The sequence below is a fragment of the Rhinatrema bivittatum genome, chromosome 6 (assembly GCF_901001135.1).
Source record: "Rhinatrema bivittatum chromosome 6, aRhiBiv1.1, whole genome shotgun sequence".
Classification (NCBI taxonomy): Eukaryota; Metazoa; Chordata; class Amphibia; order Gymnophiona; family Rhinatrematidae; genus Rhinatrema; species Rhinatrema bivittatum.
The window spans coordinates 143,395,242-143,417,529 of NC_042620.1; the positions used below are offsets into that span (position 1 = coordinate 143,395,242).

Genomic DNA, 22,288 nt, shown 5'->3' on the forward strand with positions numbered 1-22,288 from the left:
CAAATCATCAAACGAGCCAAGAATACTAACAAATAAAAGCAACGAATTTGCAGAATTCTTTACCGAGAAAATCAAGCTGCTAATAAATAACAATCTCATCACAAACACCCAAAACATAAAAATCTCACCGAAACTAACAGCAACCTGGTCTAAATTCGATCTCACCTCCTCGCTGGAAATCCAAACAATTATAAAAAAAATGAATCCAGCAAACCACCCCATCGACAGCATCCCCATCCCAACAATCAAACTGATCGAAACCTCAATAACTAAAACGATAACTGACATAATTAACCTATCACTCACTGAAGGAAGATACCCGGAATGCTTAAAATCAGCAATAATTAAACCATTACTAAAAAAAGAGCAACCTAGACCCGGAAATCCTGCTAAACTACCGTCTAAACTTACCTTTCATTGCCAAAATCATTGAAAAAATCGTCCACTCCCAGCTCTCTGACCACCTTGAAATGAACAACATACTTTGGATTCAGGAAAAACCTAAGCACAGAAACCCTACTCCTCTCATTATATGACACCATACTTAGAGGATTTGACAAGGGTCAAAGCTATCTACTAATTCTCCTGGATTTATCGGCCGCATTTGATACAGTCAACCATACAATCCTCCTCGACAGACTGTCCGAAATAGGAGCCACGGATAAAACCTTGCAATGGTTTTCATCATATCTATCACATAGAAATTTCCAAGTAATGTTCAACAATACCCTCTCGAAAAAAATAAACGTCAACACAGGTGTTCCCCAAGGATCAGCGCTTTCAGCGACACTCTTCAATATTTACCTCCTACCAATTTGTCACCTACTAGATCGCCTTGATCTGACCAACTTCCTTTACGCTGACGATATACAAATACTTATCCCTATACAGAATACATTAGAAGAAACCTACAAAAAAACAGCCATATATCTCACAGAAATCAACGGTTACTAACTGACCTCAAACTCATAATAAACAGACAAAACAGAAATAATCATCCTAGACAGAAAAAACACCATCTCTCCCATGCAGCTACTCAACATGGAAAACCAAAATACTTCAATCTTTCCTGTTACACGTACTCAAAACCTAGGAGTCACCATAGACAACGACCTATTATTCAAGACCCACGTAACTAACAAGATTAAGGTAGGATACCACAAGCTACTAACGCTTAGACATCTCAAGCCGTTCCTTTCACAGGATGATTTCAGAACAGTCCTTCAACTACTCATCTTCTCCAACCTTGACTACTCAATGCATTATTTGGCTTACCACTCGCAACAATACGCCCACTCCAAATACTACAGAACACAGCCACCAGGAACCCTAACAGGAACAAGAAAACACAATCATATCACTCCAACTCTCATATCCCTGCACTGGCTCCCAATAAAATACCGAATTGACTACAAAATACTAACAATCCTACACAAAATAATCATAGGACAGCAAACCAACTGGCTAAGCAAAACCATTGAACTCCATGCCCCAAAATGAGTCCTATGCTCAACGAATAAAAGGCTCCTGAAAAATCCCTCATGCCCGAACCACACAACTCAATACAACCTGTGAGAGAGCCATATCCATCGGAAGCCAAAAACTATGGAACTCACTCCCAATCGAAATAAGAACTCAACCCAATATAAACACCTTCAAGAAAGAACTGAAATCCTGGCTTTTCACCAAAGCCTACTCAAATACACACTTTCAACCGCACAGCCAGACACCAACCTAGCTCAACATATAGAAACATCTTCCATATCTCTTGAACAACAATTTGTTTACTACCAATTAAAGCTTTAAGAAAGCTATCCAGCTATCCTAAAGCGCATATCGAACCATATCATAAATGTCTCTGGAAACTGGAATCCCTGTATTTACTAAAGTGGAAATTATGTATTTACTAGTACCTGTATAACTCTCCCCAGTTACCTTATCTTGTAACCCCACCCTTGACTCTCTGAACACACTGTATTAACTAACGCAATTTTTCCCCAAAAACTGTTGATGTTGGAGAACCATTGGGATGATGTTTCTCCTAGCATATTGTATTAACTAACACATACTAACACTAACACATAAACAGCAAGAGGAAATGTGGAATAAAGGATCTGCACTCACAAAGGGGGGAGTAGCTGGCTTGTTACGGCGGTTACTACCCCAAATCAAATAAGCCTGTTACTTCAATTTCTATGCATATACAGCATAGTTCTCTGCTTCAACGGCAGGGGAGAAGAAAAAACTGATACTACACACATCCAGCAGAGCTCTCTGCTTCAACGGCAGGGGAGAAGAAAAAAGGGTTCGCACTCACAAAGCGGGGAGTAGCTGGCTTGTTACGGCGGTTACTACCCCAAACCAAATGTGCCTGATACTTCACTTTCGATGCATATCCAGCATGGCTCTCTGCTTCAACAGCATGGGAGAAGAATAAACTGATACTTCAAGCATATCCAGCATAGCTCCCTGCTTCAATGGCAGGGGAGAAGAAAAACAACCAATAAGGGCTGTATAACATAGTCTGAGTAAAACAAATAAGCATGGGTGTAGCTTGCTTATTGCGGCGGTTACTACCCCTACTACCCCTAACTTTTCAAACTAGATATTTCACTTGGATGCAGCTCCATCACTGCTTTCTACATTAATGGTGGGGGTGGAAGGGAAATAGAACCAAGAGCTAAGAGAAACAGATAAGTATGAGAGAAAAAAGTGTGTGAAGCTTGCTGGGCAGGCTGGATGGGCCGTTTGGTCTTCTTCTGCCGTCATTTCTATGTTTCTATGTAACCCAGAAAACTGTAAACCGTTGTGATGGCGAAACTGAATGACGGTATACAAAACGCAATAAATAAAATAAATAAATTAAAATTAAAATCACCGATTATTACTGTGTTGCTGATTTTGTTAGCTGCCCTAATTTCTTTTAGCATTTCATTGTCTATCTGTTCATTCTGACCAGGTGGATGGTAATACACACCCACTTCTATTTTATTCCCCTTTTCACTTGGAATTTCTATCCATAAAGAATCAACATTACATTTTGTTTCCTGAAGAACTTTTATCCCGTTTGAGTCAATGCCCTTTTTAATATATAGTGCCACTCCTCCACCAATTTGATCCATCCTATCATTTCGATATAATTTGACTCTTGATATCATAGTGTCCCATTGATTACCCTACTTCCAAAAGGTCTCTGACATGCCAAAAATCTCTCTCTCTTCCTTCAATGTCATACACTCCAACTGTCCCATCTTTTTTTTTTTAGACTTCTAGCAGTTGTATATAGACGTTTCAAATTATGTTTTTTGTTTGCATTAAAAACTGATTATCAGTTGACATAGGTCATTTGGGATTTTTCTGCTCTACCTTCTCTTTATGACATCTACAAAAGGATATTAACAAGGTAAAAACAATTCAAAGGAAGTCCACCAAAATGGGGCATGGCCTGCACTATAAGCCATACACATAGAGACTGAAGGAGTTAAAGATATACTCTTAGAAGAAAGAGGGAAAAGGAAAAGACATGATGTAAACATTCAAATATCGAACATAGTTCAATAAAATACCAGATTGCGGCTTTTTTTTTTTTTAAATAGAAAAACAATCCAGGATAAGGGGTCATCACATGAAGCTTTCAGTGAAAATGCTTTTCAATGAAAGGGTGGTAGACATCTGAAACAGACCCATCAGAAATGGAAGGAGCTAAAACACTGGCAAAATCCATGCATACATGAAACAAATACAAAGGTAAAATTTCATCTTTCTTGATAAAGCAGAGCTGCTTACCTGTAACAGGTGTTCTCCTAGGACAGCAGGATGTTAGTCCTCACACATGGGTGACATCATTGGATGGAGCCGGCATGGAACTTTGATCTCAAAGAATCTAGAGCTTTCAGCAAGCCCTACTGAGCATGTGTAGCTGTAGTCATCACCCTGCCCCCTAGGCAGAGTACCTCAGTCCATGATATAGCTCATAAATGGAGAAACCAACTTGGAAAGAAAGTGGGCAAGACTATGGACTGATTTAAATGGAAATCAGTTACCACCTTAGGAAGGAACTTAGGGTGAGTGCGAAGAACCACCTGATCATGGAGGAACATTGTGTAGGGTGAGTAGGTCATGAGAGCCTGTAACTCATTTACCCTGCGAGCAGACGTAATGGCTACTAGGAAAAGTACTTTCTATGTAAGATATCTGAGTTCGCAGGAGTGCAAGGGCTCAAAAGGAGTGTGCATGAGCCATGCAAGGACAACATTGAGGTCCCCATACCATGACCGGTGGCCGCAGAGGAGGCTTAAGCTGTAATAAGCCTCTCATGAAGCAATTCACCAGGGGTTGAGCCGTTATCGGGGCATCCCCTACTCCTTGGTGGCAAGCAGAGATGGCACTGAGGTGTTCTCGTAATAAAGGAAGTCTGTAGGCCAGATTCCGAGAGGTGCCAGAGATAGTCTAATAGTTTGGATGTGGGGCAAGAAAAGGGATCAAAGCCCTTCTGTGTGCACCACAAGGTAAATCTCTTCCACTTAGAGCAGTAAGATTTCCGCGTGGCAGGCTTCCGTGAAGCTACAAGGACTTGAGAGACACCACAAGAAAGATTGAATGGTTGTAAAATCAACCTTTCAACATCCAGGCTGTCAGAGACAGGGTCTGGAGGTTTAGGTGGCATAACCTGCTGTGATTCTGTGTTATGAGGTTGGGCGACGTGCCCAGGCGAATGGGTTTCTGGATAGAGAGGTCAAGAAGTATGGGAAACCAGACTTGGCGTGACCAATACGGGGCTATGAGTATCATTAAGCCTCGGTCCTGTTGTAGCTTCACGAGAGTCTTGACTATCAGCGGAATCGGAAGATACGCATATAGCAGGCCTGTGTTCCAGGGATGGGCGAAAGCATCCATGGCTGGTGCTCTTCGGTCCCTGTGTAGGGAGCAAAAGAGTTCCATTTTGTGGTTCTGACTGACCCGTGGAAGATTCTGCTCGCATCAGAGGGATCCAGAGACCACTAGTGGGGCTGGAAACGTCGGCTGAGGTGGTCTGCCACTGCATTCTGTGTACCTGCCAGATACGTGGCTCGCAGTAGTATGGAGTGCGACAAGGCCTAGGCCCAAATCTGCGCTGCCTCTTGGCAGAGAAGGTAAGGACCCATGCCCCCTGTTTGTTCAGGTACCACATCGCAACTTGGTTTTCTGTTTGAATCAGGACAACTTTGATGGAGAGGCAGTCCTGAAATGCATAAAGGGCTTACCGCATCGCCCGAAGCTCTAGAAAGTTGATTTGATGGGTCGCTTCGGCTGTTGTCCAAGTCCCTTGAGTTTGAAGGCCTTGGACATGGGCTCCCCAACCGAGACTGGAGGCATCCGTGGTTAGGGTCACCTGAGGAGCCGGTTGCTGGAAAGGAAGACCTACTTGCAAGTTAGCTTTGTGTGTCCACCAGGTAAGGGACAGACGAAGCTGGCTGGTGATGTGTACCAGGGACGAAAGCAGTTGAGTAGCTTGCGTTTACTGAGCTTTTAGAGTCCATTGTGTCACTCTCATGGTGAGGCGTGTCATTGGGGTGACATGGATGCCATATGGCCAAGCAACTTGAGTAGGTGGCCAGCAGAGGTTCTTTTTTGATGGCGGATAGAGCTGGCCAGGTTGGACAGCATAATCGCACGGTCGTTGGGTAAGATTGCTCCTATGAAGGAGAGATGGCGAGACGGTGTTAAATGGGATTTGGAGTAATTGATTAGAAATCCCAATGAGTTTAGAAGTCTTATGGTGAGACCGAGGGAGTCGGGCGCTCCTTGTTTGGACTGGCTTTTTATGAGCAGGTCGCCCAGGTATGGAAAAACGTATATGCCCCTGCTGTGTAACTGTGCAGCCTCGACTGCCAGGCACTTCGTAAACACTCGGGGCGCTGAGGCGAGGCCAAATGGCAGGATCCTGTATTGATAATGTCTGTGACCCACCACGAATCGCAGATACTTGCGATGAGGAGGGAAGATCGCAATGTGGGCATATGCATCTTGAAGGTCCAGAGAGCAGAGCCAATCCCCCTGTTGTAGCAGTGGAAGCGTGGTGCCCAGGGACACCATTCTGAACCGTTCCTTGTGAAGAAATGTGTTCAAGGCATGGAGATCCAGAATAGGCCGGAGGCCGCCGGTCTTTTTTGGAATTAGGAAATACCTGGAGCAGGACCCTCTCCCCTGCTGATTTGGTGGAACAGGTTCCATGGCTCTGCCTAACAGAAGGGTCGAGAGCTCTGACTCGAGTAGTCTTGTGTGATCGTCCCAGCTCCAGAATGGAATGGGTGGGAAGTCCAAGGGTATTTTTGAAAAATTTAGATGATAACCATGGGTTATGATGGACAATACCCACAGGTCTGTGGTAATGGGTGCCAATTGGTTGCAAAATGGTAAAGGCGGCCCCCCCCCCCATTGGAGGATGGCTGTTGCTCTCTGGAAAGAAGTCAAAATCCAGCCGCAGGGCCAGCTTGTGGAGCTGGCTGTAGCCTAGGTGTTCTAGCTTGGCGTGGGTGTCCCCTCAGAAGTGCTCAAGCTGGTCGTGCACGGGATGCGGGAGGAAAATATCTGCATGGCCTGCAGAATTGTTTTCTTGTGTCCCTACATGTGTCCCTGTGGGTTACGGAGGGAATATCTTGGGAGACAGTTGACAACTGACGCAGGGTCTCATGATGGTCTTTTAGCTGGGCCACTGCATCCTGAATCTTATCCCCGAACAGGGTAGATCTACAAGTTTGTCCTGCACTTCTGGGCGTAGGTCTGATGCTTTGAGCCAGGCCCAGCGCATAGCACTATTGCCCACTGCCGAGACTCTGGATGCTGTTTCGAAAGAATCGTATGCAGTTCTGACCTCATGTTTGCCTGCTTCCAATCCTTTTTGTAGGATGGAGGACAAGGTTTCCTGTTGTTGCTGTGACAATGTCTCTGCAAATTCCTGGACTTGTTTCCAGAGATTTCTATTATAGTGGGTCATGTATAATTGATATGCTGCTATTCGCGCTATCAACATGGACCCTTGGAAAACTCTTCATCCCAATGCATCTAATGCCTTCTGTTCCTTACTAGGAGGAGTAGAGGAATGTGGATGTGAATGTTTAGCCTTTTCTGAGCTGATTCCACAACTACAGAATGGTGGGGCAGCTGACTTTTCTGAAAACCTGGAGCTTGTTGGACAGGTACATAGCATCTGTCTTTCTGTTGATTGGAGTATAGTACCAGGATGGTCCCACAGGTGGTGCAAGAGGTCAAGAAGGACTTGTGCACTGGTATTGCCATTATCTCATTTTGAGCATCTACAAATTGTAAGACCTCCAACATTTTGTGACGAGAATCTTCCTCCGTCACCAGTGGAAAAGTAATAGTCTCAGACATCTCTTTGACAAAATTGGCAAAGGAGAGATCTTCTGGAGGAGATCGTCGTCTCTCTTCCGGGGGTGAAGGCTCTGAGAGCAACTCCTCAAAAGCTTGTGAAGAACCATCTGAAGATGCATCTCCCCATGGATCATAGGGATTTTCCCCGTCCCCTGGAGGACTTCCTGATGGAGGAAGTATGCCAAAGCCGAAAGGGCGGGAAGACATCGATGGACGCGACATTGGCACCGAGGGAATCTGTGCTGGCATCGAGGGCACCGGGGCAAATGGGGTGCGCTTGGGCACTGATAACCCCGATGGACCTGGAATGGGTTCTGGCATCGGTGGTTCCCATGGAGTGATCTGGCTGGGAACAGATTCTTCCTCCTCTGAGGAACCTGGTAATGGTATTGGGACCTGTGGAGGCCTCGATGGACGACATGGTGCCAGAGTATCTGGTGGCACAGGTTGAGTCGGAAAGGCACAGATGAACGTGTCGAGGTGCTCGAGGAGCGGTGAGAATATCGAGGGAGCCGGTTCCAGTGCCAGTATGGGGGCTGGCGCTGGCTGAGATTGGAAGCCTCATAGGGCATTCAGCACTGCCTCTTGGACCATGCAAGTCCAATTCCTCCCAAAAAGTCGGCATGGGTGGCACGGCAATTGGGGTAAGAAGGCAGGTTTGGCATCACCGGAGCTTCCACGGGGGCCCGTGGAAGCTCGGTGCCCGGCACCGGTGGGGAACACCTAGAGGTCTCTGGTCCAGAGGAGGATGGGGGGCTCCTCTTTGCAGGCGGCTCGATGGAAGTCGATGCCGTCGCAGTATCGGTGCCGGCACTGGTCGGGGATACCCGTCGGCGCCAGTGTTTCCCTCGGTGCTCAGTCCGGTCCTTCTCCGGCACTGAGGATGATGACGCCGATGTCTTCGATGGTGTCGGTGACGGACGGTCACCTGCTCCATGATGTTCCTGGCAGGGCGTCTCAGAGGTCAATGGACCCTCTGCAGTCGATGGCACTTGAACTGGCATCGATGGAGCAGAACATTTTGAACCAAATAAGTGCTCCATCTTGTCCAGACGAGTGCGACGGCCTTTGGGGGTCATTTGTGTGCAACTAGGGCATCGATAGACATCGTGCGAGGGACCTAAGCACAAAACGCAAATGGTATGCGGGTCCGTGATGGACATGGTCCTCGGACACTCGAGACGTTTTCTGAACCCGGTCGCCATCGTAAAAAAGGTGGGCGCGTGGTCAATGACTGTCTTGCACTGATAGAGAATGCCGCTGGGAATCGACCGCAAACTACAGGGAAACACTTACCGAGCTCCAGTGGGAAAGGAGTGTGATGGGGGACCCCAATGAGGGTGATTTTTGGAAGATTAAACTTCAAAAGTTCCGTGAGTAAAGTGTGAGAAATTTCTCACAGAGCTCCTAAACCACGAGGCAACTGCTGCATGGATTAAAAGAGACTGAAGGGGGACCCCTGGTGGCTACAGGGTTAGTGGCATGCTGGGCATGCTCAGTGTGCCAAAGTTCTAGAAACTTTGACAAAAGTGTTCCGTGACAGGGCTCAATCTGATGTCACCCATATGTGAGGACTACCATCTTGCTTGTCCTGGGAGAAGGCCTCTTCTCAGATGGCCCCACACCTCAATGGCCTCGAGGGCATCAATATTATTGGGGCAGCACCACATCGCGATGGCATTGAGGTCATGCATCTCAATGACCTAGTGGGGATGACAGCATCTAGGGACAACAGCATCTAGGGCCTGCCACCGCTTCGATCTCGCCAGGCACAAGGGTGGTCATGCACACATCTTGATGGATCAAGGTTGTCAATGACATTGAGGGCACTGCGGGCATAGAGATCACCATGGGCATCAAGAGCACAGTGGCATCAATGGTACCACAGTCCCTATAGCACTGAGTACGAGGGTACCAAGGCATCAAGAGCCATGAGAGGATCGAAGCATCAAGCGCAGAGAGGACATCATGCCAAGGGATTGCGTGCCCCAAAGGCATCGTGGCATCAAGTGCACCCAGGGAACAGTGGCATCAAGTGATTTGAGGGCACCGTGGCATCGAATACACCAAGGGTACCAGGGCATCAAGTGCACAGAGGGCAGTGGGGCAAGTGCACCAAGGGCACCATGCCAAGGGATCGAGTGCACTGAAGGCACTGGGTCAAGGGATCGAATGCACCGAAGGCACCGAGGCATCGGGGGAACCAAGTGCATCGCAGCATCAAGGGTACCAAAGTGACCGAGGCATCGAATGCACCAAGGGCACCGGGGCAAGTGCACCAAGGGCACCATGCTGAGGGACTGAGTGCCCTGAAGGCACTGTGCCAGAGTCCACCAAAGGCACCATGGCATTGAGTGCATCGAGGGCACCCTGACTGAGTGCATCGCATCACTGCACTGAGGGCACTGAAGCCTCGATTCCCAAACCAGTGCAGCGAGACTCCAGCTCCACTTCCTTTTCCCTCTTTCTTCTAAGACAGTACAGAAGGCCACCATGGCATCGTGGGTGATCATGCACCTCAATGCAATGAGGGTGACCATGGTACCCGAAGATGGGCCCCATCTCCAACGTGGTCCCGACATCGATGCTTCAGACAAACTGTGAGCTGCTACACTAACTGCCTTAACCACATCCTCTAGCAATAAATTCCAGAGCTTAATTGTGCATTGAGTAATGCAGTCTTTCATCTTTTCCCCAATATTCCCTTTTATCTAAAGGTTGGAAGAGATACCTCATGATTTAAGTGGAAGGAATGACAGTACTGGTTTTAAGGTGACTGTGAAGAAAATACTATGTAGGAGTCTCTACATGAGGCGACAGCCTATAGTTCTGAGATACATCTACTGGAGCAAATAGCCACCAGGAAGGTGGTCTTTAATCAAAGTTCCTTAAGTGATACCTGTTTTACTAGTTTAAAGAGAGTCATACTAGGTCTCTGAGGACCAGACTGAGATCCCACTGAGAGATGATAGGCCTAACAAGAGGGGGGGGGGGACGGGACACCATATATACTTCACTCCCTTTAAACAGGGCACTATAACCAGGTGAGCTGTTACTTGAGTACCACTGACACAGCACCTATAGCAGGAAATGTATGCGACCTGTACCTTCTCAGAATTGAGAGCCAAGCCCTTGTCTAAAAAGTCTAAAATCTGTGACATATCCAATTTCCAAAGGGAGATTTTCTGTTCCCAACAGAACCCTTCAAATCAGTGCCTCACTTGAATTTAGGCTAATGTTGACGTTTTACTTATCTTTAGTATCATCGCTACCACTGAGTGGGAGTAGCCTCTCCCTTGCAGGCATGCCCTTTTCAAGGGCCAGACCATGAGACAAAATGGAGACAGGTCTTCCACTAGTATTGGGCCCTGCCACAAAAGCCCATGCTCCCTGGAGAGCTGTACAGGAACCACCACTAGATGCTTTATTAGATCTACATACCATGGCCTTCTTGGCCAATCCGAGGCTATCAGGATTACATCACTGAGGGATGATCCTTTGTTCTCTTTATCATCCTGCCTATGACGGGCCAGACATACAGAAGTCTGCCACCTGGACAAGGCCTGGTGACAGCATCTATTCCAGTGGATCCTACTTCTGCCCTATGGCTGAAGAACATGTCGGCTTTGGAATTTGCTCAGGTTGCCATCAGGTCTAAGAACGGGGGGAACCTACTATTTGGCTCATCTGGAAGGCTTCTTGGCTGAGGTCCCACTCCCCTGGGTCAAGCCCATTTCTGCTGAAAAAGTCTGTTTAGATATTTTCTTGTCCTGAAATGTGAGATACTGGTAAAAAAGAGCAAGTTTCTCTCTGCCCACCTGACCAGCATGGTCCTAGTCTACTGTCAACTATGTTTCTATACCAAAGCACCCTTGTCATGGACTCTTAAAAACCCACAATCCACATCTGCTGAACCTGTTCTTAATATTCTATCAACATATCTCCCCAAACAACTTTCTGTTAAATAAATAATTTGAACACTTGTGTTTTGGCATGAAATATATTCTCCAATGTGTGCTGAAAACATTATCAGTAGTGTGATCCTGAAATGTTCAAGCTGTGGTCACTTCTGACTCATGCCATACACTTAAGTGGAAATGTATTATTCATGCGTTCCATCCTCGCTCCCTACTCTGCCAGGCAATATTTTAACTTGACAGATGTTTGTCTCTGCACTGATCTGTTTTGTTCTGGTAAATATTACCAGCAGCAGCTCCAAAGACAGATGGCTGAAGCAAAACTCAAAACAGCTGTGAGTACTGAGGCAGAGATTTAATAATCTAATGCCCTGTGTATGTTGTACTGTAGAGACTTAAAACATCATTAGGCAAGCTGTAGCTCCCTTGTAAACAACAGTATTTATTGTAAATGTTTTGCTTAAATGAAGCACTTATAATGAAATGTTAGTCCTCTTTATTTTATCTGGGATTCTTGAACAAGACCTTAATACATCTCTCCAGCACTCAAGGACCTTTATTAGCTTCCAATCTGCTCAAGAGTTTCATACAAGGTGCTAACCCTTGTTAATAAGCTATGATTGTTGAATTCTTTTCCATGGTCAAATGCCCTGCTTTTTAACCTATCACCCTACTCAAACATTGAGGTCCTTTCAAAGAGGCTTGTTAGATATTTCAACAATGCACCAGAAAAGACTAGTTGAAACAAGAGAGAGAGTGCTCTTTCGGTTGTAGCTCCAGTCTAATGGAACTCAATACCCTATGAACTCAGGTTCATGTCTTGCAGTAAAATGTTTAAGAGAATGTTGCAGTCCTATTTATTAAAACTTGCCTTTGATTGAACTTGTTTGAATGAGCCTGTCTAAGATCAAGTATATTTAGTTGCTGTTGGTTTCTTGGTTATAGTTTTTATGTCTGTTTTACTGTAAACCGCCTAGGGCACCAGTATAAATATATATATATATATAATCACAGTTTAAGCTGCAGATTTGCTGACTTCACCAGCAAACGAGAAAATACAAAGTTCAAAAAATGTCCCATCCCCCCCAATCAACAAAGATAAGATCTCCAACTATCCTAAATCTAAAGATAAAACAGGAGAACTCTCCCCTTTAAAAGAAGATAAGAGAGGACATGGAGAACAGAAATAACAGCTAAATGTGTAAAAAAAAAAAATATATGTTAAGCTTGCTGCTCTCCTGCACCTTCTACTGGTTGGCTCTGTTTTCAGTTTTACATTTTGCAAACAGAAGGCAGAGTCATCAACCCTACTATATTATGGATCTGTAGGAATACTATGAAATGTACATAAAGTCAACTGGTAGGAAGAGCAAATACATGGCAGCATTAAAATATAGTACTTAGGGAATATTTTAAAATTTGGCTCTCATTAATGCACTCTAGGTCCTATCACTCCTCTTTTTGTTTTAATAATTAAGGACAAATATTAAAACTGACAGAAATAATCTGCAAACCAAGACTGATGAGAATTAACATTATTATTATCTCAGGATATCTATATTGCCACTAGAGATGGGCATTCGGAAAGTAAAGCGATTGAAAATCTGATTAAATTTCATTGGTTTGCATGTTTTATTTTATTTATTATGCATGAACCTCGGCCTAGGCCTGAGCGCGATGCCGGGGTCTCACCTGGAACCAGGCCCAATGTCGACACCCGACCCAGAGGCTGGAACCTGACACTGGGGCCTCAGCCTAGGCTAGGTCCAGGCCCAACACTGGCATTTGAAAACCAAATGATACCATCCACTGGGTTGCGCTGGAATTAACTCCAATGTATTCACCCAAGCGGACAGTGCCATTTCGATGTATTGCATTCTATGGTCGCAGTAGGTCTCTGCTTATCGGGTCGATACAGTAAGGCCGCGGTAGAAACAGTGCAGCAGTGTCAGGCGCACCCTTCCTCCCCGCACGCACAGTTCTCTTCACTAAGTCCCCGATACTCTCTTCTAATTGCATGCAAATGCATGCCGTGGCTTTAAAGCGTTAGGGAAGGGTTATGCCCGCGCAACCCATTTTACTGTATAGGCGCTTAATACAGCGCCTATACAGTAACCTGGGTGCGCTGGTACCTGTCATTTCAAATGGCATTTGGAATGACAGGTACCAGGAAGTGTAAAAAACACGAAAAGTCTTTGTTGCTTCGTCGCTGTGTCTCTCCTCCCGGAGCAGGGCGTGAAAGCAGCCTTGCTCCGGGAGGAGGTGAGGCACAGCGGCAAAGACAGACGGGAGAGGAGAAAAAGCAGAGCCGAGCAGAGCCGAGCAAAGCGAAAGCGTGCGAGCAAAGCGAAAGCGTGCAGCAAGCCGGCGAAATAGACCTGCGAGCAGAGGCAATAGCAGCGGTTCGGTAAGCCAGTGCGGGGGCGCGGGAGCCGGGGATTTTTTTTTGTAGGCCTCACGGGACTGCCGGGTCGCAGTGGATGCAGCTGATGAAAGGGGTAGTGGCGGGCGCGCTGGGGAGGGGGGGGGCATCCGGGACGTACTACATCAAGGAGGGTGCCAGGCTTATTGTTTTATTGTGTTTGAGTATCTTAAGCGGTGTCGATGGATTTGTTACTAGACTCACAGTCCTAACTCCTACTAGGGGGAGGCGGTAAACTAACACGTTAAGGCCGCGGCAAAACAGCGCGTTCCTAAGGAGATAATATCAGCGCCCGTTACAGTATCGGAGGGGAATAGCTAATTCCTTCATTATACAGCTTTTTCGTTCATTTACATGCTGGGTGCGGAAAGGGTTATGTGTCTATTTTACAAAGCGCTAAGGACGCGTGAAACTGGAGACTGTATCGCTGGATGGCCTTACTCGTCTGTATTGTGCGCTCCCAGCACGTTACAGACGGGGAATCTTTAACCGCACGTTACTGTATCGACCTGTTTGTGAGCATATTGTTAGGATACTTCCTGTTGTCCAACACACGTGATTTATGGCATGTTTGGAAGGAGAAAAAGGTATAGTTTTTCTTAATGAAAAATACTAAATTGGCCAATTATAAGACGAGGGGATTTCTATAACAATGCCTTTCAAACACCAATCTCATCTTATAACTATTGACTAGTTTGGGGAAGGAGGCAGTGGCAGCAGCAGCTTTATTTTATTTATTTTTTGACAGTTTTTCTATACCATCGTTTGGAAGTACCATCACAACGGTTTACAAATCGCACAATAAAAGTATAAAATAACAAAATTATAATTCAAATTATTATAAAGTGATACTAAAATTTTAAGTTAATAATAAAATAATAATAACATCAAAATATAAAACTTAAACCAGTGTTACATAAATATAAAGTTACTAAAAAAGCATAAAAGAAAATCAATTGAAGAGTAAAAATCATAAAATCATAAATACCTTCTCCATCACAATTATATCTTTTTTGAGATGCGGCGACCAGAATTGTACACAGTATTCAAGGTGCGGTCTCACCATGGAACGATACAGAGGCATTATGACATTTTCTGTTTTATTCACCATTCCCTTTCTAATAATTCCCAACATTCTGTTTGCTTTTTTGACTGCCGCAACACACTGAACTGACGATTTCAATGTGTTATCCACTATGACTCCTAGATCTCTTTCTTGGGTTGTAGCACCTAATATGGAACCTAACATTGTGTAACTATAGCATGGGTTATTTTTCCCTATATGCATCACCTTGCACTTATCCACATTAAATTTCATCTAACATTTTGATGCCCAATTTTCCAGTCTCATAAGGTCTTCCTGCAATTTATCACAATCTGCTTGTGATTTAACTACTCTGAACAATTTTGTATCATTTACAAATTTGATTACCTCACTCGTCGTATTTATTTCCAGATCATTTATAAATATATTGAACAGTAAGGGTCCCAATACAGATCCCTGAGGCACTCCACTCCCCACTCCCTTCCACTGAGAAAATTGTCCAATTAATCCTACTCTGTTTCCTGTCTTTTAGCCAGTTTGTAATCCACAAAAGGACATTGCCACCTATCCCATGACTTTTACTTTTCCTAGAAGCCTCTCATGAGGAACATTATCAAACGCCTTCTGAAAATCCAAGTACACTACATTTACTGGTTCACCTTTATCCACATGTTTATTAACTCCTTCAAAAAAGTGAAGCAGATTTGTGAGGCAAGACTTGCCTTGGGTAAAGTCATGCTGACTTTGTAAATGTATTGTAGTGTTGAACCAACTTGCATGCTCATCATATATCAGTTTGTGTAATGTGCTGAGAGCTTTGTACTGTATGCGGTATTCAACTGGAAGCCAATGTAGTTCAGCTAATACTGGAGTGATGTGGTCCTTTTTTCTGCTGCCGGTTAATACTCTTGCTGCTGAGTTCTGCAGGATTTGCAATTGTCTAATGGTGGAAACTGGTAAACCCTGATTAAAGTTAAGAAGCAGAAGATGACATTTGGCCCAATCGGGGTCATGAAAAAAGCAGGGTCATAAAACTAAGATGGGGGGGGGGGGGGGGCAATAGATCAGGGCTGTAAGAGGAAAAGAGGACAGCTCCCAGTTGTGGAAGTGGTTTACTTAAATAAGTTTAGATGGGGGGTTTTTTATTTGCTTATCCTGCCTTCTTATTCCTTCTGCTTTATTTTAATTTTTTGCTATTTGTGATTATTTGCATTTCATTTTTGTGTTATGTTATTGTCTATTTTTTTGTTCATTTAAGTATATTTTATCTTTGCTGTACTTAGCTTGAGCTATTTTTAAAATGATCAGACAAATCAAATACATAATAAATGAAAATGAAATGAATGGGACTATTAGCAGCTCTTCTGACTATTCTCACTATACTATTGTGTTGGCCCAAATGTAAAGAGACAGTCATATTCGAACTAATACAAAAACAGTGACATATTCTGTAAATAAATACAAAGTGCACTGTGTAGTGGCTGTTATAGTGGCATTGTAAAATAAAATAAAATAAAATAAAATGTCCACTGCGTGACATACTCAGGCTTCTCTGTCATAGTCCAAGATATCCCCTCCTGACACCATACAAGCAGAGAGAGAGAGAGAAAAAAATAAGCCCAGGATCCAGGATCCCATTCTCAGGTTGTAAGAGAAGAGACGGTGAGTGAGGGACTGGGAATCCTCTCTCCAGAGGCAGAGAGTGAGCAGGTACAGGACCAGGGGAGCCATTCCCCAAGCCACAGGACGAAACACTGAGTAAGTTCGGGCCCTGCTAGAAAATCAGCCTGGAACCAGAAAATCTACTCCCTGGGCCGCTAAGAGAGACCTGACAGCAAACGCCAGAGTTGGGAGATTCCCTTTCCAGGACAATGACGAATGGACAAGTGAAATTTTGCAAAACTTCTGCAATGTTTTGCATATTTACACTTGAATTGCCTTAATACATAGGGACAGTAACTTTCAAAGTGGCACGCGGGCGCACATGTGAATGCGTTGGTCGGCCTGCAGCCATTTTATAACATATGCACATGATATAAAATAGCCTGACCGTGTGCACACGTGCGATCACTTTTATGTGGACGCGTGCCTGTGCATGCAAATGCCGTTTCTGTCATGTAACTGAGAATTTTTAAAAGGCACATGCCGTGCCATTTGCCAGTTTTCACAGTTCGTTCCCAGTTCGTCCACATAAGGGACAGGATTTCCAAACACGCCTAGTTTATTAGACTCCCTCCCCGTTAGCACCAACTTTAAAACCCTGCTGATCGGTCTGGATTTTTTTGTTCTCTAACTTACATGTCTCTAAATGTCTACTTAATTCACTATGGGCCAGATTTTCAAAGATTTATGCATGCCGGGCCAATTTAAAAAAGGCCTGGTGATGCACGTAAAGCCCCGGGACGCATGTAGGTCCCAGGGCTTGCAAAAAGGGGCGGGGAGTGGGTCGTTCAGGGCCTCTGACACAGCAGCCATTTGCTGCTGTGTCAGAGATCGCGTGCCGGCCAACTGCCGGCGCGCGCAACTTACTTCAGCCCCAGGGCTGAAGTAAGTTTTGAAATTAAAAAAAGAAGTCATGAAAGGTAGGGGGGAAGGGCAGGGGAGGTAGGGGAAGGGAAGGTAGGGAAGTTCCCTCTGAGGCTGCTCCAATTTCGGCGCAGCCTGGGAGGGAACAGGGGAAGGCAGCGTGGCTCGGAGTGGGCTCGGCGCGCGCAAAGTGCACAATTGTGCACCCCGGATTTTATAACATGCGCTCGCCTGCGCATGTTATAAAATCAGGCGTACGCTTCTTTTAAAATCTACCCCTATCTGTACATACGTCGACCTCTGCTTTCACTATTTATTTATGAGTGTCATACCTGTACATAGTTATGAACTAATGATTTTCACATGCAATGACGGTATATAAAACAAACAAACAAATAAATGTTATCTATAGCAGAAGTAAAGCTATGCGGCAGGAGACCCCGACGCTCGCTCGTGTGCACAAGTATTTACGCACAATTTTAATGGTTAAATCCCAGAATGCCCATGCCCCGCCCAGACCATGTCCATGCCCCTTTTTGGAAATGTTTCCTTTGTGCACACAGCAGCATATACACATGTAACCCAGGCAGCTTTTAAAATCCACTTGGTACACACCAACCTGACATTCACACAGCCCCTAATTTTGGCGCGCGACAGGCTTTTAAAATTTACCTTCAAACATCGCCCATGCTTTTCAAATATGCACATAGGATTTCCGTCCATCATCTTAGTTACCAGTTAACACAGATTACACTATGAGCACAGTTTCAGAATTCTACTGTCTGAATACTTAATGTCCCTGGCTCCCAATCTGAGGTTAAAACAGCCTCAGTAACAATGGAAAAATCTCTGCTGCGAACATCTCCAAACACAAAGATGATGTATATCAGTTATAATCACCTGGGCCTCACTGCAGCCTTAACTATGACTAGGACTTAAGTTTTAACTAATAAATACTGATAAAATATCCCCTACTGAAAACATTTAAATCCGTATTTATTGGATAAACCCCAGCAAACACAGGTACTCTCTCAGCCCTACACTCTGCTTTTGCACCTCTTTTGTACAGAAGACTTCCCAGCAATGGTGGGGCGCGGTTAACGGAGAGTGGTTGGGATGGCAGAGAGAGAAAGTGGAGGATGAGCTGGTAGGGAGAATGTATGGTGGGGAAATTAGAAAAAAAATATTTTTCAGCATATCTACATTAAGCTCTAAAATAACTACAAAAAAAAAAAAAAAGATAAAGAAAAAAAAATCATTGAAATGTAGAAATTATAAACATCTAGAAACAAAAGCCCTAATTATTATTTTACCTCTGTGACCAAGTAAAACCAAATCTAGAGCATTACACTGACTGCTCTCTAAGCTAATAAAAACTGAAACGTATTCCTATTTGCAATTAAACCCCTATTGAATGTTGTAACAGAGTTAGTTGGGTACTGAAAAAAAAAATCTATACTGCTCGATTTAGTACATTGAGCAGGTAATTTTCAAAGGTGCTTCCACACACAAAAGCCGGTTAAATGTGTGTAAGTGACTGTTTGAAAAAAGCCCTGGTGGGTACACACAGAATACGATTTCACATATACATTTATGTGCATGTTAAATAGAGTTCTGAGGGCCAGAATTAGGATTTACGTGAGCGCTTTCGATTTTTAAAAATGTGTGCACACATTCACATGCCATCCTGCCAGACCTCGCTGACTTCAGAATACAAGGCATCTGCCGTGGCAGGGGTGTATTTTGTGTGGGTGGGGGGGCGACACTTGCTTGCCGCTCCCAAAATGTTGCTGCCAGAAGCGGGCACCTCACCCTGCCTCATTACAGAACCACCCCTGGCCAAGATGGTACCAGGGTTGATTCCAGGGAGAGAGGCAAGATGGTTGTTGCTGCTGCCATGGCAGTCCCTGAAAGCCATGGTGTAGTGCCAAGAGTAACTCTTAACACAGCGGTGGAAAAAGATTTAGAAAACTTGGGTGCCAGTTATAAATTTTTGTGAGACAAAGGAAAAGAATTTTTCTTTGTAACTTTGATTTTGCTTTTTTTTTGTTCTACTTTAGGGATTTTTAGGTGTGTTTCCCTAAAGTGAGAGAGAATCTGTCTGTCTCCAGGAATTGTTGGTGGGAGGTGTACATACGTGGCCATGCGCACGTAGGCCATCTGACACACATGCCACAGGACTCAGGAAGAGTGGAAGGAGCAGTGGGAGTTGTGACACTGCTGTCAGAGAATAGCAGAAGCAGCAACTGGAGCTTGTGCCGCCGGAGCTGTCAGAGTGGGTGTGTGAGGGGAAGGAGCAGCAGCGGGACTCCATGCTGCTGCCGCCAATGAACGGTGGGGAGAGGCCTGGCAGGTCTCTGTGCTGCCACAAGACAGTTGGGTGTGGGGGAGAATATTGGTGTCAATCATTCTTCCACCAGTGGGAAGATAGTCTGTGCTGCCGCTGTTACCGGAGAGTGGGGGGGGGGAGCAGCAGGAGGCTGTTCTCACTGGTTCTTCAAAATGTTTACCAACGCTGCAGAACCTTGATGGCTAAAGAGAGGAATGAATGAAAGGAAATGTGCCTATGTGCACTGTCTCTAGCATGCACTTTTCACCGTTGTTTTCCTTGTAGGATAAATTGGTTCCCTTGCTTTGTCTAGTTTTGGGTAATCTAAAATAATGTGTCCCACTCCCTTTCCCCTCTCTCTAGCCTCTTGTGTGCAGGCAGGAAGAAGCAGTGGCTCCCTTTAGACCCAGCTGGCCCCAGCAGCTGTTCCTGGGCTCAGGCCCACCACAGTGGTTCTGGCTCCCTTTGGCCTAGGCCCACCACCATGGCAGTGGCTCCTCCCAGGCCCATATTAGCACTAGTTTTAGATACCGGGGAATTTCCCACCCCTGCTCATGGAGATCTTCCTCTAGTCCTTGGGGCTAGTGAAGGTTCCTGTACCAACTAGGCAACCCCTACTGGGAAGGGGGGTAATTAAATAATGAGACAAAAATGGAGAGAACATTTTTAAACATGTAAAAATTACTAACTACTTTAAGTAGTTACTTTGACAAGCCCGCAGGTCAGGAGAAAAGGTCTGAATTGTGCGCTGCTAGTTTTAGATTCTTACATTATATTGCAATCAGTGTATGTACAACAAATGAAGCTACTAACCAAAGACAATTTTAAAATGTTTTTTACCTTTAATTTTATATTTTTATATAGTGGTATTATTGCAACAAAATATATTTTATATAGTGGTAATTAATGCAATAAAAATTTAACCATTTTGTTTTTGTACTTCTATTGCTTGGAATCAATACTGCCTGTCACGATACTAAAAACCCAGTTTCAGCAAAATTTGAGTGCATCCAAGTTGTAAGATAGAAAATGTATTTTATTTTTATTTATTTAAAATCTTTTATATACTGCCTATACAATTCAGGTAGGTCTAAGTCGGAGAAAACATCAGAAGATCCATCTCTGATTCCATGTAATGCCCTTCAACTAGACACAGGAAGAGGCCTAAAAAATATATCCATGGATGTGGGTTTTGGTAACATGCATACCCAGGTATTTTAGGTCATTTAGTTTTAGAAATAATGTAATATTTATTTAGCAGTACTTTTGGGTACCTAATGTCCTTTTCATATTTCTATCATTGGATATAAAACATTTATTGTAAACTACTAGAGGGTTTTCAAGTGCTATACAAACTATAATATTTTTTGCAAATTGTGCCGGCTTACTATTAAACCAGTAGAAAAGAATTTTAAATCCCACTAATATTGTTTACCAATACAAAAACAAAGTGATTTCCTGCAATATAAGGTCTGTGTGTCATAAAGTATTCATAAGTGCCTAAATATACTATAAAAAGAGAATAAACAGATTATCAGAAAGATATTTTTAATAAATGAATGCACAAAACACCTCAGATATAACCGGTGATATCTGTGGCCTTTGAAAACTAATTCAGTTTAAAATTCAAACTACATTTGTTTAAAACCAGGCACATTTTCCTAAACTTACATCTGATATTCATTTAGGCATGATCTTTGTAACTTTCATCAAATAAACAGGCATTTACAATAGCCTAATTAAGGAAATATTTTACTTACCCCTCCCATTGTAATCCCATCAATAAAAGCCACATAAGGTTTTTTGCATGTACCTAGCATAAACATAATTACTGTTAGATTAATATAATATTCGTACAACTATTAGTAATGAGGGCAATTTTCAACAGTCTGTGTAAAGTTACAGCCAAATTTAGAAACTGTGGTGGGAACTGCAGAGTTTATAAAATAGCGCTTTATCTGCCCCAAAAGTATGTGAATGTTTGTTTCGGTGTGTGCACGTTTGTAATGCAGGGAAATGACACTTTCCTTGCCTTTTCCATAAAAGTACTCATATGCAGTATATTCCACACAGGTAACATCAGTAACATATGCGCATAATAAGCGTTACTTGTACACGGAAGCCAGTATTTTAGAAAGAGCGTGCATTCTCTGCTTATGAAAATAGTTCCTGGTGCACTATTTGGAATCACCAGTTCATCCAGACCTCCCACCCACAAATTACAAACAAAAAAGACAAGGGCGAATTCCACTGCACGTGTAAAAGTGTGCATCTAAGTTTGGCAATGTAAATGCGCCTACCGCTTACAAAATAGCAACGTGTGCACGCATTTCCGAACCATGCCACAGAACAGCTCTAAATCGCTCCCTTTTTACATATGCGTGACACTGCTAGTACATGCATCTTGGGGTTTTTGCAAAATGTGACATGCAGTAAAACTAAGAACCTAAGTGTAGGCGTTCAGCCCTAAGAAATTTTCCAAAGAGCCAATTTAGGATCCCTAATGCCTTTGAAAATTGTCCTCATTATTACCAAATGAAATAAAATGTAAAATACTGAAATCCACAGTGAAAGAGAAGGCATACAGGGTTAACTGGATAAATTGAAATCATCATGGTTTACTCAGTTTTACCTACTCTATCTCTGGAATTGTGTTAAAAATTACATTTTCTTTA

General features: G+C 43.9%; 1 protein-coding gene across 2 annotated transcripts in view; it reads right to left on the reverse strand.

Moving 5' to 3' along the window:
- LOC115093777 (3-hydroxyisobutyryl-CoA hydrolase, mitochondrial-like) overlaps positions 1-22,288 on the reverse strand; it is a 295,490-nt gene that overhangs the window by 192,174 nt on the left and 81,028 nt on the right. For both annotated transcript variants that reach the window (XM_029606024.1, XM_029606023.1), the window contains exon 6: positions 21,374-21,426. In XM_029606024.1, coding sequence (XP_029461884.1) covers positions 21,374-21,426 — 53 coding nt within the window. The remainder of the gene's footprint in view (positions 1-21,373; positions 21,427-22,288) is intronic.